At 53.0% G+C, this 21,785-nt stretch overlaps 1 protein-coding gene across 5 annotated transcripts in view; it reads right to left on the reverse strand.

Moving 5' to 3' along the window:
- The window catches only part of DAAM1 (dishevelled associated activator of morphogenesis 1), an 88,264-nt gene that overhangs the window by 17,892 nt on the left and 48,587 nt on the right, over positions 1–21,785 (reverse strand). For 4 of the 5 annotated variants that reach the window (XM_080595683.1, XM_080595684.1, XM_080595686.1 and 1 more), the window contains 13 exons: positions 20,741–20,830; positions 11,932–12,003; positions 10,986–11,080; positions 8,999–9,332; positions 8,348–8,458; positions 8,132–8,235; positions 7,545–7,611; positions 7,005–7,122; positions 6,757–6,895; positions 6,248–6,306; positions 5,709–5,896; positions 5,096–5,407; positions 4,859–4,966 (listed from right to left, as the gene is read on the reverse strand). In XM_080595683.1, the coding sequence (XP_080451809.1) occupies positions 4,859–4,966; positions 5,096–5,407; positions 5,709–5,896; positions 6,248–6,306; positions 6,757–6,895; positions 7,005–7,122; positions 7,545–7,611; positions 8,132–8,235; positions 8,348–8,458; positions 8,999–9,332; positions 10,986–11,080; positions 11,932–12,003; positions 20,741–20,830 (1,797 nt within the window). Of the gene's footprint in view, positions 1–319; positions 350–4,858; positions 4,967–5,095; positions 5,408–5,708; positions 5,897–6,247; positions 6,307–6,756; positions 6,896–7,004; positions 7,123–7,544; positions 7,612–8,131; positions 8,236–8,347; positions 8,459–8,998; positions 9,333–10,985; positions 11,081–11,931; positions 12,004–20,740; positions 20,831–21,785 lie in introns of all 5 variants that reach the window. The other variant, XM_080595687.1, reaches the window with a different exon arrangement.

Below are 21,785 nucleotides of genomic sequence, written 5' to 3' on the forward strand. Positions count from 1 at the left end.
ATGTTTCCGAGCTCAGGAGACGTGGTGCACAAGCACCCTACAGGTTTAGGGTGAGCAAAGAAGTTTCCATTTTTCACTCCTTTTCTTGCACTGACCAAAAAAAGCCACCTATGAGAAGTGGGAAACTGATGGGATGGGTGGTGCAGGGCTCTACTGAGCCCCTCCTGCAGGTACAAATTTATTTATCTCAACCTTTTGTCCCTCCGGGCAGGGACTCTGAGTGATGCTCAGTAGCTGCAGCTCCCCTGAGTAAAAATCCAACCCCCGGCACGCGTCCCCGTGTCCCCAGCCGCTCCAAGACCTGCGGATGCTCACTTACCTGCCGGGAGTTACTGCTCACAAAGAAGTCCTACAGCCATAGCAGAAGCATGGAAAAAGGCAGTAAAAACACATGCAGTTGAGTGACCTCCGCAAAACCAAAAGGAATCAAAGCACAGTTAAAAGGAGAGGGGGTCACGCAGCGGGGTGAGCAGCAAGGGGGAACGCGCGGGGTCTGCCAGCGCCGAAAAATGAGGGATGCAGGTGGGGGCACGGTGGGGATGAAGGGAGGAGGAGGAGGAGGAGGTGCGGGAGGGGAGGAAGGGGGATGCTTCGCGGCTGGGTCACGCCAGGGTGCTTCTGCGCTTTGGGGACGCAGGGGACCTCCGCCAAGCCCTGCCAGCGCTGGCCCCAGGCAGCGCCGCTCAGCCCGCCGTGCCGGGGGAGGAAATTGCTGGGTTTTTGCGAGTCTGAGAGGACGAAACATCACCGCCAGTGCCAGGAAAAACAGGGCTTTCAAGTGGAAATAACGAGATTCTCATCCCGGAGCAAATCTCGCCGCAGCAAAACTTTACCATTTGCCATGGCAACGCCTTTCCCCTTTGCCTTTCTCCTCCTTACAGGGAAAATAACCCTTCTGCGGGGCTCGGCAGCCTGGCCAAACGCTACCCTGATGCCCAGCCTGCACTTAGCTCGTCCCGAGACCCCGTTTGCCTGCCGGGCTCCCCCCACCCCGCAGCCCTGGCCGGCAGACTGGAAGCACGTGCAGCAAAGCCGGTACCGCGAGACCACACACACACAAGAGAGTTTTCCCTCCCCGTTTGCTGGGCTGCGCCTTTTGTTGGTGGGTTTTTTTGGCTTGGCTCAAGGTCCAGCAGATTGGCGACGGGAAGGGAGATAGCAAAGGTGCATAAATTGTTTGTTGCTGTTGTTTTTTAAAAAAAAATGAAATAAAAAAAAAAAAAGAAGGCACGCAGCGGCCAGAGGTCCTCTGGAGGTAGGTGGACTCCAAACCCAGGTCATTTAAAACAGCGTTTCCTTCCAGCCCCTCCGCTCGGAGGTGACAGCCGGCCCACGTGCCTGCTTCGAGTTAAGTCTTCTCCAAACATCACCACTGCCTTTTGCAAGGGAACCTTGTTTACGCAGGTTTTCCCCTGAGCGGCTGCCAGCGCTTTATCAGCCCGGGAACCGTGCGTGGGTTTGGGAGGGAGGATGGGAAACGGCTCTGTCGGACATCACGAAACGTCCCGGGCTCGACCTGCAGGGGGCTGAGCCCAAGCCCCCCCGCGCCCTCTGTCCCCGTGGCTTTTTGTGTGCGAATGGCTCCCGGCAGAGGTGCAGGACGGACAACGTGTGAAGCTTTCCTGGGGAGCAAAAACGCTGCGGCCGAGAACAAAAGCAGAACGAAACGTGCCGGGAGACAACGAAACATCAGCCAAGGAAACAAGGAACCAACCCGTTCCCGAGCGTTCCGGGACAGCGGAGGTGCCAGGGCTTCCTTCAGCAGCGGCTTTGCAAGGAAAGGGGGGGCCGACAGACCTTAAATAAAGACACCCGAGCTGCTATTGCCATACTTCAGAGAGATCAGATGAGAAATGCAGCCCTACAATTCAGCTGGACACGAGGCTGCTGCCAGGGCAGAATTGGACTCCACGGGCCGGTCGAGCTGGTAAAGGAGCAGTGCTTGATACAGCAACCTCTTCCGAGGCAGCTCCTTCGTGAGACAGGCACGAAGCTCTCCCCCAGGCAGGGATGGGTTTGTTGCTGGCCATTTAGCTGGCAATCAGCCGTCCTTCCATCCCCATGCTTGCACCTGCCCCAAGGTACTGGAGAGCAGAAGGATGGGGTGGTCCTTGTGCCCTCTGCCTTCTCCAGGAGAGCTCCCAATGCACAGAAAGGGCTCATTATGAAAAAAAAAAACCACCTCCCTCTCTGCCTCAACAAGCCTCATCCCTGCCTCTTTCTCTTGCACAAGCCACAATCCAGCCTCTGCTGAGGGATGGCAGTGAAAGGAGGAGTAACTTTCAATCTGCTGCCATTGTCCCCACACACATCCCCAGCCCCTGCTGCCCCAGCCCATGTGCAGGTCGCTCTCACCTACATGGAGCAGATGTACGTTTCCTTCTTTCATCCTTTTTTTTTTTTTGAAAACAAACTTTCTTAGCTCACTGCTAAGCCCCCAGTTCAACAACTTGTATTTTTCCACTTGGCCCCGGCTCTTTTACCACGCTCGCTGTGCCTGCCGTGCCCCAGGACTGCCCCAGCCACGTCGCTGCCGCTCCCCAGCATCGCCCCCAGCCTCAGCTCCCAAAACACCTCCGACAGAGGTGCAGACCCCTGCGCGGGGATCTGCTCTCCTGGTAGGTTTGGGAAGCAACCCAGCACAGGGCAGGGATGCTCCCAGGGGTGAATCCAGGGCGCTCCCGTCCTCTCCGCGGGGAAGGGCCCTTTCCCCAGAGCCGCAGAGTTCCCTCCAAAGCCTGCGTTAACCTCCCAGCCTGGGACGTGGGAAAAGCGTTCAAGGAGATGCTTGGAACTGAGAATGTAATTAAGTCTGTGCACTGCTCAGACGGGGATTTCCAGGCGCCACAGCAGTACAAGCAGCCAAGTCCCATCTGTACCGGAGCCACCACAGCTACTCCAAGGGGGTCTGAGATGTCCCTGCCCCACACACACCTCCGCAAGCTGCCCCCAACGCGCTGGAGCATCAGTAATGCCGTTCCTCAACAACAAAAAAAGGGCAAACGCTGATGCCCCAAGCCCTACGGACATCATGTCTCAAGGGAAGTGAGAGATGTGGTCACTGAGTCAGTGACTTTCAGTAAAGGGTTCAAGACAGGGAAGGAGGAGGAGAAATCCCTGCTCGAGCTTGAAAATGCTGCAAGTTATTAAGAAATTAGTTTAACATCCTTCCCCCAAAGGACAAGCAATTCTCATCGACTGAACTTGGTGGCCCAGGTGATGACGAGCTCTCCCAGCTCCCATCCAGCAGACACCTTCCAGACACCAAATCTTTTTAGTGGTGGCAAAAAGCAAGGAGTATTTATTACTTTCATGCATCTGTAATCATTCCAGGGTGCGTACCCCAATAAAAGAAAAAAAAGTGACTGACTTGCAGAGCTGCATTTCTCATCTTAACAGCCCAGCCTCGCACACTCGAGAGGTGCTCTGCAGTCTCTGGAGAGAACAAGACCCTCGTGGAAAGCCAGGGATTTCCACAGGCATCACCTGTGTGGCACTCTGGGGACTTGCAGGTGGGTGAGGACACGAGCTGGGGACCAGGGGCATGGTCCCAGCACTCCGCTCACACAAAATGGTGCTGCTATGAGGTGCTGGTGGGACACAATGAACTCGTGTCTTCTGTCAGTCCCACCCCAGTCTCTGGCTCCCACGTTTGGCTCCCTTTCGGAGCCTGGGACACAAACCCATGCCACAGCTCTCCTTGCAGCGTGCAGCATCTCCCCCTCCTTGCTGGCCCCACTTCACCCAGCAGGACCTCAGCCAAGCCAAAGTCTGTTTGGATTTCTGCCTGGCAGTAACCTGCAGCACACCAGGTGATTCACTGACTCTGGCCAGAGGGCAAGCTGTCCCACGGACACGCTAGGTTTCCATTCTTGCCTCCTTTCCATTTCCATCTCCTCTTCAGATGGGCCCTATTCCCAAAACACACCAGGGCAGCACCTATTCCTCGGGGGTTACTCTTGATATTTGCACCGCCCTAATCCACCCTGATCTTGCCCTCCATTAGCCTCTGGAAGAGATTAAGCTCTCACGTTGTCTGAGGAGCTTACGTGATGGGTCTGCTCCTTCCCAGCCCGTCCCTCCTGAGCCTGGCGAGAGCAGACAGCCTGGCCTCTCCTCCCCGCAACGCAGCCAGACGTTCAGCAGGTGAGCACAATGTTTGCAGCCTCTCTCTTACTTTCTCCCCTGCTTTTCCTGAAAAAACTCATGGCTTTTGACCACTAACGGTCCTGCCTGGGGTAAAACAAGTGTCTAATTTTCTTCATTGGTTTTGATGCCTTCCAAACTGGGGCCATATTGCTTGAGAAGGAGATTAAAAAGCAGAGACTTTTGTCTGCAGTGTCATTATTTTGGTTTGGGACTTGCTTTTTGTTCAAAGCTCACATTTTGCTCTGGGCTCACTACAAAAATAAAAGAAGAGATCCACCCATGGTAGATGTGGGTAAAACTGAGTCCTTCTTGGCCAGAGAGGGATATAAATTTTCCACCCAATACAGACATGAAGCAGTCGCTGTTAAGAGTGATCCCAAAATTACTCAACCGTGGCCACATCTGGGGGCTATTTTCATGTATTCCCTGTCATTTTTGTTTGTTTCGTGATCCATCTTGGTGCTGGCGCTGCGACACACGCGGTCAGGTACGTGGGCAGGGGCGAAATCGGTCAGGTCTGGCTGTGAGCTACCATTTCCAGGCAAAGGCACTGGCATGCAAATGAGAGGACAAACCAGATCGAGCCGATCTGGCAAACGGAGTGAAATAATGGCAGGAGGCGCGTCCCGAGACCACACGTGAAACCGAGCGGCTTCATAACCACGGCGTCTGCCCCAGAGGCCTGTGCAAGGCCCCGGCCAGCCGTTACCTGCTGTCTTTGGTAGGCGGAGAACGTCCTTTCCAGGTCTTCGAGATCCAGGATTTTAAACACTTTTGCATCATCTATGTCGGTCCACACGGTGCCTGCCAGCTTGTTCTGAAAGACAGCGGGAGCACAGCAGGTTGGGGTGCCTCCTTTGGCACCTCTGGTTTTGTTGCCTGAATTATTCTCCTTCTGCAGAGCACTGTGGCCCTCTGAAAGCACAGATGGGAACCCCTGGCTTACCTCTGGCAGCTTGGACCAGTTGAAGGACTTGAGGGCGTTCGTCGGCTGCGGGATGCTCTTCTTCTTCAGGGCAAAGCCCAGCGGTGCTCCTGGGGGGGGCATCACCCCATCCAGGGGCGGGGGGCCAGGGGGTGGAGGGGGGCCACCCGGAGGGGGCGGTGGTGGGGGTGGGGGTGGGGGACAGCCCCCCGGTGGTGGCGGTGGTGGTGGAGGAGGGGGAAGGAGGGATCCTGGTGCTGGAGAAGGTAAAGGGCCACCAGGAGCTCCTGGTGGCAAGGGAGGTCCTCCAGGGCCGGCAGCACAGATTGCTCTCTGAGAGAGAAAGAGAGGAGGAACTGGTCACACAGAGGGAAGGCACCATCCAAAAATGCCTTTTTTTTTTTGTTTGTCAGAACTTAACCAGCACAGGAAGTCACTAAAGGCTTCAGCATGCTTGACTGAGGTCCAATGCAGCCAGAGAGGTGAAATCGCCCCATTCCCAGGGATGGACATCTTGGGGGCCCTCCCAGCAAGCACCTTCTGCAGCCCTCTGTGCAGCCTCCAGAAAGCACCCCTCAGCACTTCCAGGGGATCTGGGACATGGGCACAACGAGGAAGAGGTTTGGGGCCTTACCCTGCTCATCTCATGGAGCTGTGCTGTGAGATCCGCCACCTGCTGCTTGACCTGCTTGTGCTCACTGGACTCCTTCTCCAGCTTCTCCTTCATCTTGTTCAGTGTCTGCATCATTTCTTCCTTCTCCTGGGCCTTGGCATCGCACTCCCGCTCCTTCTTCTCCAGCTTCTGTTGAAGCTCGGTGTGCTCTGAAACAGTCCCCAAAAGCAACCCTTGAATCCACTTTTGGGTGATGAACACTTCGGTAGCGCAGAAAGCAAGCAGTGTGCAGGATTATAAACCCTGTGCTACTTAAGAGAGAAGTTGTGCAAAAGGAGAAAGGGAGTGTGTGTTGGGCACGTTAGACTCTGGCTAGGGCTGCCCCTGTGTTGCAGACCCCATGAAGAAATTAATATCTATTTCTATCATAAGCCCCATAGCATGATACAATCTCAGCCACTCACGCACAGTCCATCCAGTTAAATAAATAAATGTGAGCTGTTTAGCTTACCGTGCACGCTCAGGTTAAAGTTAGTGCCTTTCATCTTTCCACCGCTCACCTTTTCGCATTTTTTCCGCTTGCTCTTTCCACTGTTTGACTTCATTTTCATTGACTAACCTAAAAGGAGGAGACAAGCAGTGCTATGAGACAACCCCGGTGCAGTCAGCGAGCAAACACCACCAGGAAGAAACACGACTGAGGAGCACTGTGCAGGGGAGTTGGGGCTGCGTGGGGTGCAGCTCCCGTGGGGGTATTTCAGAGAACTCTGCTCTGCCCCCAGCGGCTCCTGGCCACGGGGTTTGCATGCTGGGATGCTCTGCTGCCTCCGCAGCTCCAGGGACCCCGACTTGTCCAACCGAGGAGCAGAAACGTCACTGTGAGAGCAGTGAGTGATGAATAAGGAACAGTGACAGTCAAGGGAAATAGCTCACTGAGCATGTCTTCTTGAGTAGGTCAAAACGATCCGAGCCTGCCAGGGATGATTCCCAAACCTTGCCTCGCCTGCCCTCCGTCTTGAGCAGACAAAGTCACGGCAGCGAGCCCCGAGAGAGGAGGACGAGCACTTACATTCGGACGACGTTTTTGATATTGAAGTTTTCCAGGGGAGTGGCGTCGGGGTCCTGCCCTTTGTCACTCTGAATGACGATCTGCTGGACGATCCTGTCCAGCAGCAGCCAGTACTGGACGGTGTTACCGCTTCTTTTATCTGGACGGGAGGAAGGGAAGAGGCTGGGAGAAGCCGCAGGGACATGGCTGCCACCCGGGCAGGGGACTTGGGCTGTGAGGTGCGAGTTTCTTGCCCCCCCAGTACTCACAAGGCATTTGGAGACAGTGGTGCAGGATGGACATAAAGTGCGGGTAGGCCTCTGTGTGAGTCAGCCTCTTCCTCGTCAGCTCAAACATCTGAGTTGCGCTTTTGGTGTCTATGTGAACCTGCGGAACAGAGCGCAGCGTGCTCAGGCCACCGGGCTGATGTGACCCCAGCTGGATCAGCCCTGTGGCGAGGGACAGCAGCACCAGCATCTGCTACCGCACACAGCCGTGAGATGCTGCCAGAAGCTGTCTGAATACGGCCCTGGTCTCCTACGAAGCCTCTGACCTGAGCTTCCTGAGTCTCACCACCAAACCCTGTGAGCCTCTTGGCATGGAGACAGCCCCAAGTGCCCCATGAAGGGCACAAGGCCAGCAGGCAGGGGAGAAGAGGGATGAAGCAAATGAGCAGCGCAACAGGAGACAGATTTCCAACCTCCAAATCTGACCCAAAAGCCTGCACTTTGTCCTGGTCTACGCAGGCGTTTTTTAAAGGAACCATGACATCAAGAGCCAGGCTCTGCAGCAGTAACATTCACACTCACCAGCTCAAATCTTTTGGCAAATTCCAGTTCATCTTCATTTCTAAGCATTTCGAAAAAATCTAAATGCCTGAGGAAAGAAAGGAGAAAAAAAAATGCTGTTAAAAGTAGATATAAATGTGGCCATGCATAGCAAGCAGCCAGTTTGGAACAGCTTCCAGAGCATCCCACTAACAGGCAGTGGTCCAGAGACAAGCAAAACTTGAAACACCAACAGGATCTTCAGCCTAGAGCTCCTGGAGCTCCACGTGTTTGTCCTCACCCTCGCCAACTCGAGAAACCAATTCAAAAACACAGAGGGCAAAGTAATTACAGCCCTTCCAAGGACTCTTTTGGAAGAGGAGATGAGGAGGAGGGCTGACAGCACCCACCAGGATGGCACATCCTTCCCAGCTCAACCCTGTGCTAGAGTGCAGCAGAGCCAGGGTTCTTCCCCTCCCTCTTTGGTGACACCAAAGCATTTCCTCAAGAGGAGCCAGATCTATAGTCTAGACCCACGTGGCTTTCCCCAAATGCCATGTCCCATAACCAGAAAGCGGGCACGTAACAAAAGGGGAGAAATAACCATCAGGCTGCGGGTCACCACTCACCGGTCTAGGGTTGAGTTTTCATGCTCTCTTAGTTTGTCAATGACTGGCTGGATCCCAAGCATGAGAAATTCGTATCTCAGGTGCAGTCTGAAATCCAGGCTTTCCTGCCAGGGACAGTTGTTGGGTCAACACAGCAAGGTGCATTTCCTCAAAAACCTTACTGAAAAGCCCCGAACCCACCAAAAGACCACCCTGTCCAAAAGACCCAGAGCTCACCACGCCTGCTCCCTGGCTCAGGACCGCGTTGATGAAGGACATGATCGCTGTCTTGAGGCTCACTTCATCCCGATACCGCCCCGTGCTCTTGTCCAGGTCATTGATCAGCGTCTGTTAAACCCACAATGTTAAGTTAAGGGCCCAGGTGCTGCATGAGCTGCCAGAGGACACATGCGTGCACAACTTCTCCTGGTGCTTCCAAAGCCCCCGCAGCAGCTCACTGGTGATGCTTTCTAGACCAACAGCTGCTGCCTGATGTAGCCCAGCCCATCCCAGCACCTGTGTCTGCAAAAATCAGCCCACCCAGACGTGCTGCAGCCTTGCTGCAGTGCCAAAAACCCTACAACAGCGAGCATGCTGGGGGGGGGGGGGGGGTGGAGCGGCCCTAAATAACTGTTTTCCCACTCTTTGCTCAGCCGTTGCTCTCGTCAGATAGGGCATCGTTCTGGGGTAATTCCCAGAGTATCAAAATTACAAATGGCCAGGACAAATCGCGCATACGTGGTGTTTAGATACCCAGGAGGAGGAAGGGCCAAGAACTCCAATTTGGGCTGTCTGGCGAGGTCCCCTCTACTCTCAGCAGCGGCTGATGATCCACCCAGACCCAGAGCCGAATTTTGGGAGCCGAGGGGTGAGTCGAGAGGCACCCACCTGAAAACGAGTCCGTTCGCTGGCGTATTTCTGGTAGTGCAGCATAGCCTCCAGTACCTTTTTGTGGCCGCCGGGAACCAGGCACACAGCGCCCATGATTTCCAGCACTGCCACCTTCGTCTTAATATTCTCCGTGCTCAGACTCTGAGCGATTACGTTAATGCTCTCCGAATGGGCCAGGACGTGAGCCCGGCCCAGGGAGTTGTTCATTAGTGCTTTTATACATCCAATGAGAGAGGTATGTATTCGAGACTCTGCTGTCTCATAGTCCATACTTTTGAGGAAGTTCAGAATACACGACAAGCCATCCAGGTCGATGAACCGGGTTACAAACCTGCCAGAAGGAGGGACGTTTTAAAATCAAATGCTAAAGGAGCACTTAACCCACAAACAGGGCTGACTTGTCTGCTCTTGCAAACCCAGAGTGCATTTAACATATTTTTTCCTGCAACGGATTTTGCATAGCAGAAAGCCTGCAGGACTTCTACTGGTCCTTTGGGACCAGTTTTGCACAGGAGGGGAAGAAGCTCCCTGGTCCTGGAGTTGTCTTCTTACCCAGCTGCAGCCAGCCCACAGAAACCCCAACGTCATGCCCACAACACCTGCCAGACCTGCTGCCTCACCACCCCCACCCTTCTCCTCCGCGGTACAAATCTCACACCTTTTTAAGCAGGGATTTCACGTTTTGATGATGACTGATATAATGCTGCTAAACTGAATGCAGACAGCGAATGCACGCAGTGCCCGATGCAGATTCAACAAAGCATGCAGACATAACCCACCCTCCTTCATTGCACACCACTCGTGCATTTTAGGACCTCCCTGCCCGATGCCACCCTGGCTGGGTGTATTCTGTTTTGGAAAAAGGAGTAGGCTTGGACAGCAAATGATCTGAGAACATCCCAGCACTAGGATGAGTTTAATTTAGATCCACCAGTGCTTATGTGCAGCAACAAAAGGGATAATTGCACTCCCAGTGAAAACTGATTTCTCTGCTTGAAAGCCCGCTCGTACGCCAGCCAAAGTCAATAGGAAATTTGATGTTCACTTCCCTGGAAACAAAGGTAGGTCCAGAAGGTAAGGTTTTCTATAGAAACCTGCTGCATCCCTCTGATTTCCAGTGAGATGAACTCACAAACCACTTTTAAGCACTTTGGAAAGTTTAATTGCAAACTACGACAAAGCTGGGTACCGCCCCTGCTCCCTGGGGACGGCAGGAGCCAGCGCCCAAGAGGTCGAGGCTTCACGGAAATCGGGTACTCACCCCGACGTTGGGAATTTCTGACCAAATCCCACTGCCAGAACCATTGCAAAAGAGAAATGGAAGAGTGCAATGCATTTGCAAACAAGAGCTGTGTCTTCCATAACCAGACTGGGCAATGCATTTCTTAATGAAATGTTTTCCCATCCGAAAAGTCAACCAGAGGCATCTAAAAGATTTTTCAGATGTGTGCATGCAGACTCCAGAGAAACTTAGGAAAAACTAAAGACTTTTAGAAAGAGCCCCACCCTTTCTTTATCCTCCCCATCAATACCTCCTAGCAACTTTTTTTTTCTTGCATTCCACTAAAGCCTGAAGATTCATACGATTTTATTCCTTCAAAAAGCGCAAGGAGAGTTGAACTTGAAACAAAGGGCTTGGTTGACCAACAAAATTCGGATTTTTTGGAAAAACTCTGGAAGGCATTTTTATATTCTGTAGCAATTAGAATGACAGCTAATTTGAGAGGGGGAAAAAAAGTGGTCTGATTGCTCTGAACAGACGTGAAGGTGCTGATGGTTCTCAGCCACTAAAAAGGCTGAAGAAAAGGAACAAAATGACAAGACGTGATCCAAAAAGCAAGTGCCATTTCAGGGTCCCTGCCTCCCAAGTCCCCTCATCCTCAGCCGGCCCCATTTCCATTTCTTTTCTAAAACCCCCCTGCCAGGGAACACAAATCAAAAGCCATGACCAGCGCAATAAAGCAAAGAAATGGAAGAGAATTGCCTCATTGGTTTTGTCCTCAGTGCAGTCTTCAAACTTTCTATTGTTTTGTTCCTCTCCTCCTCGTCTTCTTTTTCCAAAGCAATCAGCGATTTCCTCTGCAAAAGGAAAAAGAGTGGCAAAAATCTCAAAACATCCCTGTGTCCAGGGGATGGTCCTGGGGCTGGATGGGGCAAGGAGAATACAGGGAGCTAAAGCAACACTAACTGGGGGTGAAGGGCAGAAATGGGGGGTCTTTTAGCCTTCCCCAGTACCCATGCATCCCATGTGCCCTTCCCGGGGGGGTGTGGGGATGCCCTGCAGTCCGGAGGGACGGGATACGGCATCCACGCCTGGGGTCACCAGGGTGGGTGCCAGGTCTTGCAGCACAGCTTTGCCCTACAGGAACTGTATTTCCTACAGAAAATAGCACTATTTTGGTCTCACCCAGCACAACAGCAACCACCCAGCGCAGAGGGTGTTTTGGGAACAGGGTGGTAGCAGGGATCCCGCTCTCATTGCAGCAGCCACCAAACAGCACCGAGGCTGTTGGCCTCACCACTATCACAGCAGCTCGATGCCCTCCCTGCTGGCACTGCACGATCAGACAGGTTCCTTCAAAACCAGCCTGAAAATTGCTGTGTGCCTTTAGCCTCGCTGCTTCCTGGCGTGCAGGGAGAGGAAAGGTCCCCGTGCCTTGGAGAACGTCTCCTTTCTCCAGTTGTATCCAGTGGTCCAGTGGACAAAATAAACTCTCCCTGCATTTCACCTGGCTTAAATAACTTCCATCAGTGTGCTGAGGGGTCTGCAAACTGGAAAGGCTGAGAAGTGCCACATTACAACATCGTGGCTACAATACTCGGCTCTCTCAAGCACAACACTGACCGTATCACAAACTATCACGATATCACCACTGCTCTGCTGCCAGTTACAGTTTTCACAAGTGCCAAAGCACTGCAGAAATACTCACAGCAGCCATGGAGTTCAGCTGGTCGATATAAAACTCTGGCCAGCTGGTGGCTCCTTTATTTTCTTCCTGGTCCTGCAGAGAGGGGGAAAAAAGTGAAATGAAGAGAGTGGATTAGAAGAAATTGCATTAACACCTCCTGCCCTTCAAAACCAACCACCTATGAAGATCCCTCGTGCACTTACATAAATTTATATCAATACAAGCTAAATTTTCTGCACTCTGAACTCACCACTGACAGCTCCAGATATGGGAACATTACCTGATCTACTGAAATAGCACATTTTATATGCAATGTATTACACCGTCTGCCTGTGACTAAGCTCTGCCCCAGTGTCAGTGTATCAGTTTGGGAATTTTACACCCAGATTTCTCTTGTATTGAGTCTACCGTGCCCTTGAAGTTTCGGCCATACAGCCTCGACGACTGTGCTTTGAGGGGAAAAAAAAAAGAGTTTTTACAAGCTATGAAGGGTAAACAAATGTGATGTGAACAAGGTTCAACTCCTGGGGGAGGGCTGTGACTTGCCACCAAGGGAGTCTCTTGGCACAACAGCCAAGAGACCTTGGGGGTTCATTAGTTGTTAGGAGGGAACATGCACACGGCAATGTCCCCCATGAAAGGACATCCCCCCCAGCCCAAAATCTATGACAACGATTGAGGCACAGCCTCCTTTGGTCATCCCGGTTTACAATGTCCTGTCTCTGCTGAGACACACAAGTCGTTTTCAAGTTCTACCATGTTGTTGTAGGACATGACCAGTGGACTGCTGAGCCCAGGTCCAAAAAATAACAGGTAGTATGCGTATTTTGAAGGAATAGTTCAAGACCAACAATCTTCCCTACTGTATTTTCCCAAGATTTATACCAAAAGAAGAAAAAGGATAAAATAATAAATCCACTTCAAGTTGGACCAGGAGAAGCAGCCCCTCCCAATGTATCAGATGGAAGTTGAGATGTTTGTAGGGGTTGTCCCTCACTGCAGCTCCCTGGGAAGGCCAGGGACAAGCCACCCTCCTGCTCCCACGTCTGTGCGTGCAGACTACCAGTAGTCTGGCTGATTCCTGCAAGTCAAAGGAGCAGAGTCCAAAATATTTACTGTGGTTCAAGAGGCATAAATGGGAAATGTTTGTGCATCCAAAACTTCCCAAGCTACGGCTTGCCAAGATGAGAAAAAGAGAGAGTTAGCAAGCCTTCAGCATGGGTGGCTCTGGGATGGGGACAAGAGTTGAGGAGCACCCAGGTGGCAGCCTGGCATCTCCCGCAGCGTGCCAAGGGCCGAGAGAAGCTGCTTAGCCATGCCTCTGGTCAAGTTTAAGGCAAATGAAAGGACTTTCCTGAGTGAGACGCCTGTATTTAGACCTCCCTGCCCTCTGCTTTATTAGTCTGGGCTGCTCGCCCCTCCTTCTCCCGCCAAGAACCCAAGTTTTGAATGAAACACTTGATTCACCTTCCCTCGACATTTATTTTTTTTTTAAACCCGAATGGGAATCAGCAGAATTTTTTTTTTCCGAGATGTTAGAAAAACAACCCAAAAATGTGTCCTACCAGTGCCAAACCTAATAAACCTGCAGGAGGTCCCAGCGCCTGCCTCTGTGCCGCCGGGAGGACCGCTAATATCCGTGCTCTGCCACTAAGTTTTTGCTGGCTACGAGAGGTCCCCCGGGACCATTCCCGACTCTGAGCCTGCTCCAGGGGCAGAGGATGGCAGGCAGGGCGCCCTCTGTATCGGTTCTCAGCTGCCTGTGGTTAAAGCTTCCCCCATGGGATTTGGAGAGCAGCACCCGCTGCGCGTCCGCTCTCCCTTGCCAAAAGGCGCCCGGGTTGTTGTTGTCCCACGCAGATGGGAGCGCAGGCACCAGGCTGGGGCCACAAAACACCCCCAGCCCTGACAGAGCTGCTGCCAGACGCTTCGGGTCAGCCTCCAGCACCTTCTCAGTGGTGGGCCCAGCACCGTCTGCATGCACAGGACACGACAGAGAGCACGACCGTGTGCCCAAGGCACTTAAAAAAAGGGAAAGGGGCCGGGGATGCTGCAAGCCTGTGAACATCTGCCGGCCCATGCCTCCAAGCCACCCTGCTGCGGGAAGGCTCTGCAGCAATCCTGCACAGCCTGCGGGTAAAGCTTTCCATGTTGCCAGCGTTCCCAGCTCCTTTTGGAGGCTGGCAAGCAGGCTTCGACCCAGGGACTGGCGGAGCTGGAGCGCCCACGTGTGCCTCGACCACTGCCCAAAACGGGACCGGCTCCTGTCACCTCCTGGAGACATCCCTGGAGGTCCTCCCCATCACCCCAGGACCCCCGTAAGGAGCACCCCGCTCCTACCAGCACTCCCAGCAGCAGCACCGAGCCCAGGGAAGGATGCAGGGTCCCCGCCGTGGCGCAGCACCACGAGGTGACCGGCTGCACCAGCACGGCCCCGGACCTGCTGCAGGGTTGGGGCTGAAAGGAAGCGGCGGAGCGAAAAACACCGAGGTCTCCGGGGGGCGGGAGGGGGAGGCTGAACAACAAAATTGGCTAAACTGCTCATTTATAATTAACTTGCTGCATTATAAATATTTCCCTTTGCTCGGCTCCCTCGGGCTCTTGCATTTCCTCCCTGAAACCCCCAATTTAAGGAGCGCTCTCAATTAAGCGCGGCAGAACCTCATTAATTCACATGAGCAGCCGGGCAGGCTCGTCGGAAGGCCGCTTCCCATGCAGAAGGGGAAAGCACAATAAAGCAGCCAAAGATCAGGGCAGGGGCTTCCTTCAGCTCGCCGCAGGACGCTGCTCAGCGGTAATTATTGCGGCTAATGGTCTACAGCACACCGATAAGTGTCTCTGAGTGCAGTCGGTGGCAATAAAGGAGCCACCCGACAAAGCGGGGAGCCCGGAGGGAAGTGACTCATGCAGCTTTGCTCGGAGCCAGGATGATGGAGGAAGCTCTGCGGGCACCGAGCTCTGACGGGGTGAATTCACAGAAGTTTTCCCAGCACCCGGGCTGGGCTTTTTGGGGTGTGCATTTTGCAGCCGGACCTTAATGAGGATGCTCCAGATTCAGCTCTCCAGGAGGGTCCATCATATCCTGCCCTGTGGGATATGGGACACAAACATCCCCCAAATTCTTCTCGGCACCAAAGCCCTCTCCTTCCTCTCTCATTGGGAAGCTCGGCCAGGAAGGGAAAGGTGATGTGAGCAGGTAGGAAGCCACAGGGGAAGGAAGGCAGCAGCTGGCGGGCACCAAGTGTGGCCGGTGTGTTTCCCTTCCCAACGTACAGGTCTGAATGACCTTCAGGGCAGCTCTGTGCGTGGCACAGCTAAAAACAGCCACCGGTGAGCCCAACGGCCTTGGGAGAGGGGAAAAAAAATAAAGTCCAGTTCTGCAGGCTGCCAGACACCGCTCTGCGTTATAAAGCATCACTGTCAGCCTACTGGGCAAGGAAACATCGGGCAAGCCCAAGGCTTGGGTAACCTCCAAACGTGTTCCCTGTGCTTGCTGTCTTCTTAAGAAGCACCAAAACAAGGGCTGATCTGAACCCAACATGCTGGATTAAGTTCTTTGAGGTGAACCTAAGCCAGAAAACAAGAGCTGGCTTGTGACAGCCAGCTCCATGCCAGCCCCAGGGAGACAGCTCTGGTGGGTCACCTCCCTCTTGGGACACCCTGCCGAGCTGGCGTGCTCCAGAGAACTTCCCACCAGGACAGCCGTAACAAAGGGTTAAGAAGAAACTCTCCCAAAAGGGGCAGGGGCCAGACCATCACGAGTCTGGGATAAGCAGGCAGCCTCTGTCCCCCGTGGAGATCTGCTCGGGAATACAGCTGCCGGGGCTCACCAGGGTTCAGTCCTTCTAGAAACCTTGCTCCTGCTGCAAAAACAGAAACAAGCGCATCCATTTTCAAGCAACCTCCTGACGATGCTTTTATTTTGCACCCGTCTTTCTGTTCCGTACCAGCAGAGCAAGGTAAAGCTCAGGGCCACTGCAGCCCACCCAGCTTCAGCATCCCCAAGGCTAACCGAGGGCGCTGTGCGAGGAGCAGTCCCTGCTGCCCAGCCCTCCTGCCAGGGCGATAAACACGGGTGCTGTTTGCAAGGTCGAAAAAGAAGCAGGCAGCAGCAGGGGTGGGTTTAAGCTGCCGGATTGGGGGCGGGTTTAAACCGCCAGGTTTGCGGTTCCAAACCATCACAGCCCCACAGAGACCGATGAGCCCTCGCCAGGTGTGCGTCGGCAGCGGCATCCACGCACCAAAAAAATAAATAATGCAGCTAATGCCGCTTCCCCGTGCTCTGCCAAACACTTGTGGAGCGACCCTGGCAGCCCTGTGGCTGCTGGGAAGGGCTGTCATTTAATACGGTTCTATCAAAGCTGCTATCTCGGGTCCGAACCATCCTGTTGCAGCACAGGCTGCACTGTTTTTCCGTAATGCTTCCTACTCCCTCTCCTCTACAGACGCACACATGCCCTTGTACGCTTTTCCCAGGGTTTAAAAATTATGCTAACAATAAGCAAATATAGCATGACCAGATGCCTTTCATAGTCAGATGGTTCATTGTTTAAAAAGCTTCACTTTAAAATCCAAAAAGATTGCTAACAGATGCATTTTTTGGCTGGAGACAGAGAAAAACCTCGCCTGAACAAAAGCGTGTTGTGATTGGAACTAAAAAGGGAATTACCTTTAAAGATAAAAACTGTAAACATTTCCTATTGAGAAATACCCCCAGCCACGTACACAGCCTGGTTTCTCCGCTGTTCGGTGGGAAGGGGAGAAGTGTCAGCCCGCCAGCCTTACACCCGGGACGGCGTTTCAACCTGCCGCGGCCACAGCCGCGGGTGTTCTCCGGCTGCAGCGGGGCTGGGAAACACGGCTCGTGCAACCCAGGGGCTGAGCGGGGCGAAACGCCAGGCTATTTATACCCCTTCCCCTGGTGCGCCACCTCTGTCAGATTTTGCTCAGCTCTGTTACTGCAGAAAAAAAAGAATAAAGAAAAAAAAAAGGGTTTAAATGAAGGAAATGGATATCAACGCAAGCCCCGCCGCGGTCGAGCACCGGGACAAAGATGCACGTGGAGGAGCGAGCTGGAAAGCGGAGCTCTCCGGAGGGGCGGGTGGAAGGCACAGTCGGACAGGAAAGAGGCCATCTGGCTGGGAAAAACAGCATCATTGGAGAGTCATCACTCACTTCCCTATTTCTCGTGTGTTTTCCCCTTTCTTCCTGCAAGCACACCGGTGCTGCCTTTTCCCAACGCAGAGGGACCCTGATGTTACCTCTGGCACCTGAGAAAATTGTAGATGTAACGCCGACTTCGGCTTGCCACGGGGACAGCTTCATACAGGAGAGAGCTACACGCCCCGCCAACAGGTTTTCAGCACAGGCTTAAAAAATGTGCCATCGTTTGTCATCTCCGCGGGTCATTTGTCATCCCTGTACAACCTCTGCCGGGTTTTACAGATGTTCAACATGAGCAGAGAGTTTTTCATCGAAAGGAAGAGGGGCACAGTCAGACCCTGTATGTATTTTACCTGATTTTAGCTATCAATTCCTTCTGCACAGTTATTTATGATGACCTTCTGCCTGAATACCCCTGAATCTACGTTTATTTTTGAGGATCTTCAAAATCACCCAGTGAGCTGCCCCAGCAGCGTGACATTACATGCTGGGGCTGGCAGGAGCCAACGCTCCTGCAACGAAGAGGTGCTGCAGAATAAGTGCTAAGTGTTATTTATTAACTCCTTTTGGAGCTTGGCCTCTGTTTAAGAAAGGCCATCCCGAGTCCCCCTTCATTTTCAAACTGCTTCAGACCCGCAGCCAAAGCCACGCCAAACCTGGAAACCCTCCGGCTTCCTCCCCGTGCTTCGGAGCAATTTCCTCTCCCGGAGAACAGGAGCAGCAGGGAATAAAATGCTTCGGGATGAGGTACGGAGCGAGTCATCCTCCAGAAATACACTCTAAAAGCGGATCTTATCCCGCTGTTAATGCACCTCCACTTTTGCATTTCCTTGCTTAATTTCAGCCGAAGAGAAGGCTGACAACCTCAAAGAAGGTCTCTCCAACAGGCTTTAAATCCCCCTCCAGGTGTGCGCACGGCAGGGCTGCCGGATTTAAAGGAGGCGACCTACCTGCCTGGGTCACTGCCTCCTGACTGCCCAGCCTCCATCTCAAGGTGCTTTATCTCTCTCTGCCCCCAGAACATGCCAGGACAGGACCTTGGGCAGTTTACTTAGGGCAGCCCTCAGCTCCGAGCAGGGCCAGGGTTGTGCCCCTTGCCACGACAACCCAGCACAGCAATGTCTCGTTCTGGCCAGCTTTTAGCAAACCTTGCCTCCCTTGGGAATACAGGAAAATGGGTAAGGACTGGGATGCGCCCTGCAGAGCAGACCTGAGTAAGGCTGCTGATGCTGATGGTGTTGGGCACGGGGCTGCAGCAGGGAAAGGCACCGTCTCCCCAGGCCAGGACGCGCCAGGACCTCCTGCAGCACCGCCTCTGCACCAAGATGTGCCAAGGAAGCTCCTTCCACAACACGTCATTTGAAAGGGGACAAGCAGGCTGCCCCAAGGATACCTCTCCCCTTCCCTTTAGGAGGATGGGGACAGAGGTTTTGTAGGATGAGCATGGAGAAAAAGTTGGCATCATGGACTGTAGGCACGACATTGGATATTTTGCAGCAACTGCAGCTGGGAGCACTGCAATCAGCAGGGAAACTGGTAAAAAAAAAAAAAAAGCTAAAAATTAAGATTGCCCCAAACTGGGACTTTCTGACTCAAAGTCCGACTGAAGTCTTTTGACTCTTAACAGCTTCCCTCGAGCGGAATCCAAAATTGGCAGCAGAGGAAAGAGCAAAAACTGCTCAGAGGAAAATTCTGGACCCTTTGCAACTCACATAACTGCCTACGACTGATGTCAGCCTTCGCCGGCTCCCCCAGGACCCACCGGGCGAAACAAGGGCTTACAAGTTCTTGTGTAGTTCAAAAAACGACTTGCTATTAACCACGGACAGGCCAAAATATTCTGGCGTATCCCGAATTTCCTACATCACAGCTGCTGAGGCAGCAGCCGAGGCAGCGAGGTAGGAGCCCAGCCTTATCTCCAGCTCCGCAATTACTCAGCTGGAGAAGTCCAGCCCCTCGGTGCCAGATGTTGCAGGCTGCCCCGCAGGTGGTTTGTCCTTGTAAAAACAAAGAGGTACACAAGTAGGATTTCCATAAGATGCTACGACAGTCACAAATGTTCCTCTTGTCCTCTATCCACGTCCATCACGTGGGAGCATGACTGCCTGGAGCCTGCCCCGCGCAGGGAAATGTTCTGCAAAGCACCTGGCTCCCCACGCTCCCCGCCTGCTGAGCCGCTGCTGGTATGGTTTTGCTCATTTTTAATTAAAAAGCAGGACAAAAGCATTCGTCTCTCCTGCCAACCAGCCACCCAGCACATCTGCATGAGCCCTGCAGCTTGCCCAGATGGTTTCGTGAGCAGGGCAGGTCCTCCGTGACCGAGGACCGTGAGCAGCAGAGCGGCAGCCAGGAGCTGGCCTTGCATGAGCACAAGATCCAAGGACTTTGGAGGACGACGCGGGGCACTTCTGCGGCTCCTTCCTTCAAACCCACCAGGGAGCAACGACTTTCTCCATTTTTAAAAAGCCTTGCAGTGCCTGTGTGAGCGCAAATAGGTGCTGGAATGGGAAATGGGGAATATCAGTCTCATCTAAACCCTACCCCAGGAGATTAGATAGCACTTAATCTCCCCACACAATAATAATTACACGGCTCTGCTTGATTTAATTTCCTATTGTCTCCGCTTATTTAGACACACTGGAGTATGGCTACACTTATCCTAGAGGCAGTGACAAGCGAGCATCTTCTGCCCATGTTCTCCTTGATGAAGAACAGTGCCTGTAATTGGTTACCATCTCTTCGCCCCTTCAATTTAAATCTCGGACACGCCAGGCCTCCGTATAACAATAATACATGGATTTCAGGGGCATTTATGAGAGGCTTAAAACTTAATCCTACATGAGCAAGGTAAGCCTGCTCTTGGCCTGAAATGAGGCTGGAAAATCTGGTGCCATTGCTAGAGCAGGAGAAAACGGGCGTTAACAGCAGCAAGTGCCATTTGAGTGGGGCCAGGCCACCAGGAGCATTTCAGAGACAACTTCTGCAGCAAGGTGGGAAGCTTATGGGATGCAGCAGCAGCTCTGGGAATGGCTTGCACTTCCCCCCATTGACAGAGATGCTGCTGCGATGCTGAGCTCCTGGCGCTGCTTTGCCCTGGGTGTGCTTTGATCCGTTTCCAAACTTTAGTATTTTTGCCCCATTTCTCCCCATTGCCATAAGACCTGCAGGACCTCTCTGCTTTGGGTAACACAAGGAAGGAAATGAGTCCCAACACAGTCAGATGAGTTTAAAGTGGTTCTGCAGCCCCCAGGGCATGCACTTCTTTGCAAAGATACGGGGCAAAAATCTTTGGTTTACTGGGAAAAAAGCTGTTGGGGCACAGAAAGCCCAGGCCTTGAGTGAACACAGCTCTTGCAGGGGTCAGCCCATTCCCAGTTTGGGAAATAGGGGAAATTGCAGGGAAACTGAGCGCCTCACAGAGATCCAGCGCACACCCAGGAGGGCTTGGGAGGAAGGGCTCTGCATTTTGGAGACGTGGGTCTGAGGACCTTGCTGGCCACCCCCACTTCCCTAGGAGCACCCCAGGGAACAGATGCATTCCCGTGATGCTCCAAATACCACTTTGCATCCCCAGAGAGTGCCGCCACAGAATTTCCACACCTCCTCCTTTCTAGTACAGGTAAGAAAAGTACGCTCAGCCCCACCGGCAAGCAGACGCGTCTCTTACTTTTTTCTTGCTGCAGTAGATCTGCCACTTCTTCTCCGCCGGCAGCGCAAACATCGCTTCTCTGTGCTTGTCCGTGAGGTCAAGTTCATCCTGGAAAAGGGGAAAAAAAAAAAACAGCACAAAAGAAGCAACGTGAGTGCACAACCCAGAGATCACCCAGACACAACCCCCCGGGGAACTGATGTCCCAGCTCATCGCCCTGCACCTATCGATTTGCCGGGTCAATGATGCTAATTATCATCTCGCAGTTGCTGACCTCTCCATGACTCTCGGGCAACAGCCGGCTGCCGGGAGGACGGGGCTGCAAATCTCTGCCTCATCCCTCCCAGACATCCCCTAAATTACTTGATAAGGCAGCAAGCCTTTCAGAAAGGACCCTCGCGACGCCAAGCACCCCATACACTACGGATGCCTGCGGGTAGCTTCACACAGAGATCCGAAGCTCCAGGAGGCTTGCCCAAGCTTGCTGGGCTCGAGGGCTTTTTTTTTGACTTTTGGTTTGTTTGCTAATAATTTTAAAAAGCTCCTAATATCTACAGTTCATAAAGATACCTCCTCCCCATCAAAAGTATGGCAGTACGTATGGGCTCCATACTGCTCGGCAGAGGTAAAGCTGTTTACTGATTGAGGCCTTCAAGGGTTTATTTGATTTCATTTTAAAGGACACATCCGTTTCGCACTTTGAGGTCTCTGTTAGCAGCGTGTCCTCCGCCGGGATGCCCGAGTATTATCAAAGCCCTGCTGCTTCCTGGTGCTAGATGTAGGTCAAAGCTTTTAACAGGGAATGAACTAAATAAAGCATTCGGGCAGGGCTGTGAGGCTCGTTTCTAAAGCCAACATTGATCCTACAGCCACGGATGTCTCTATAAACCACCCCCGTCGATGACAAGCCTTTTGCTGGAGGGGTGTTGGTGCAGCGCTGGGAGTGCTGGAGATGCTGCAGACGGTCACAGGAGAACCCTGACATGGCCTCCAGCCAAATCCCAGTCAATGGACTTAATTAAGAGGATCCCCATTAAAAATTACACACTGAATTCTAGCAACT

Source organism: Anser brachyrhynchus, assembly GCF_964034855.1.
Source record: "Anser brachyrhynchus genome assembly, chromosome: 5".
Taxonomy (NCBI): domain Eukaryota; kingdom Metazoa; phylum Chordata; class Aves; order Anseriformes; family Anatidae; genus Anser; species Anser brachyrhynchus.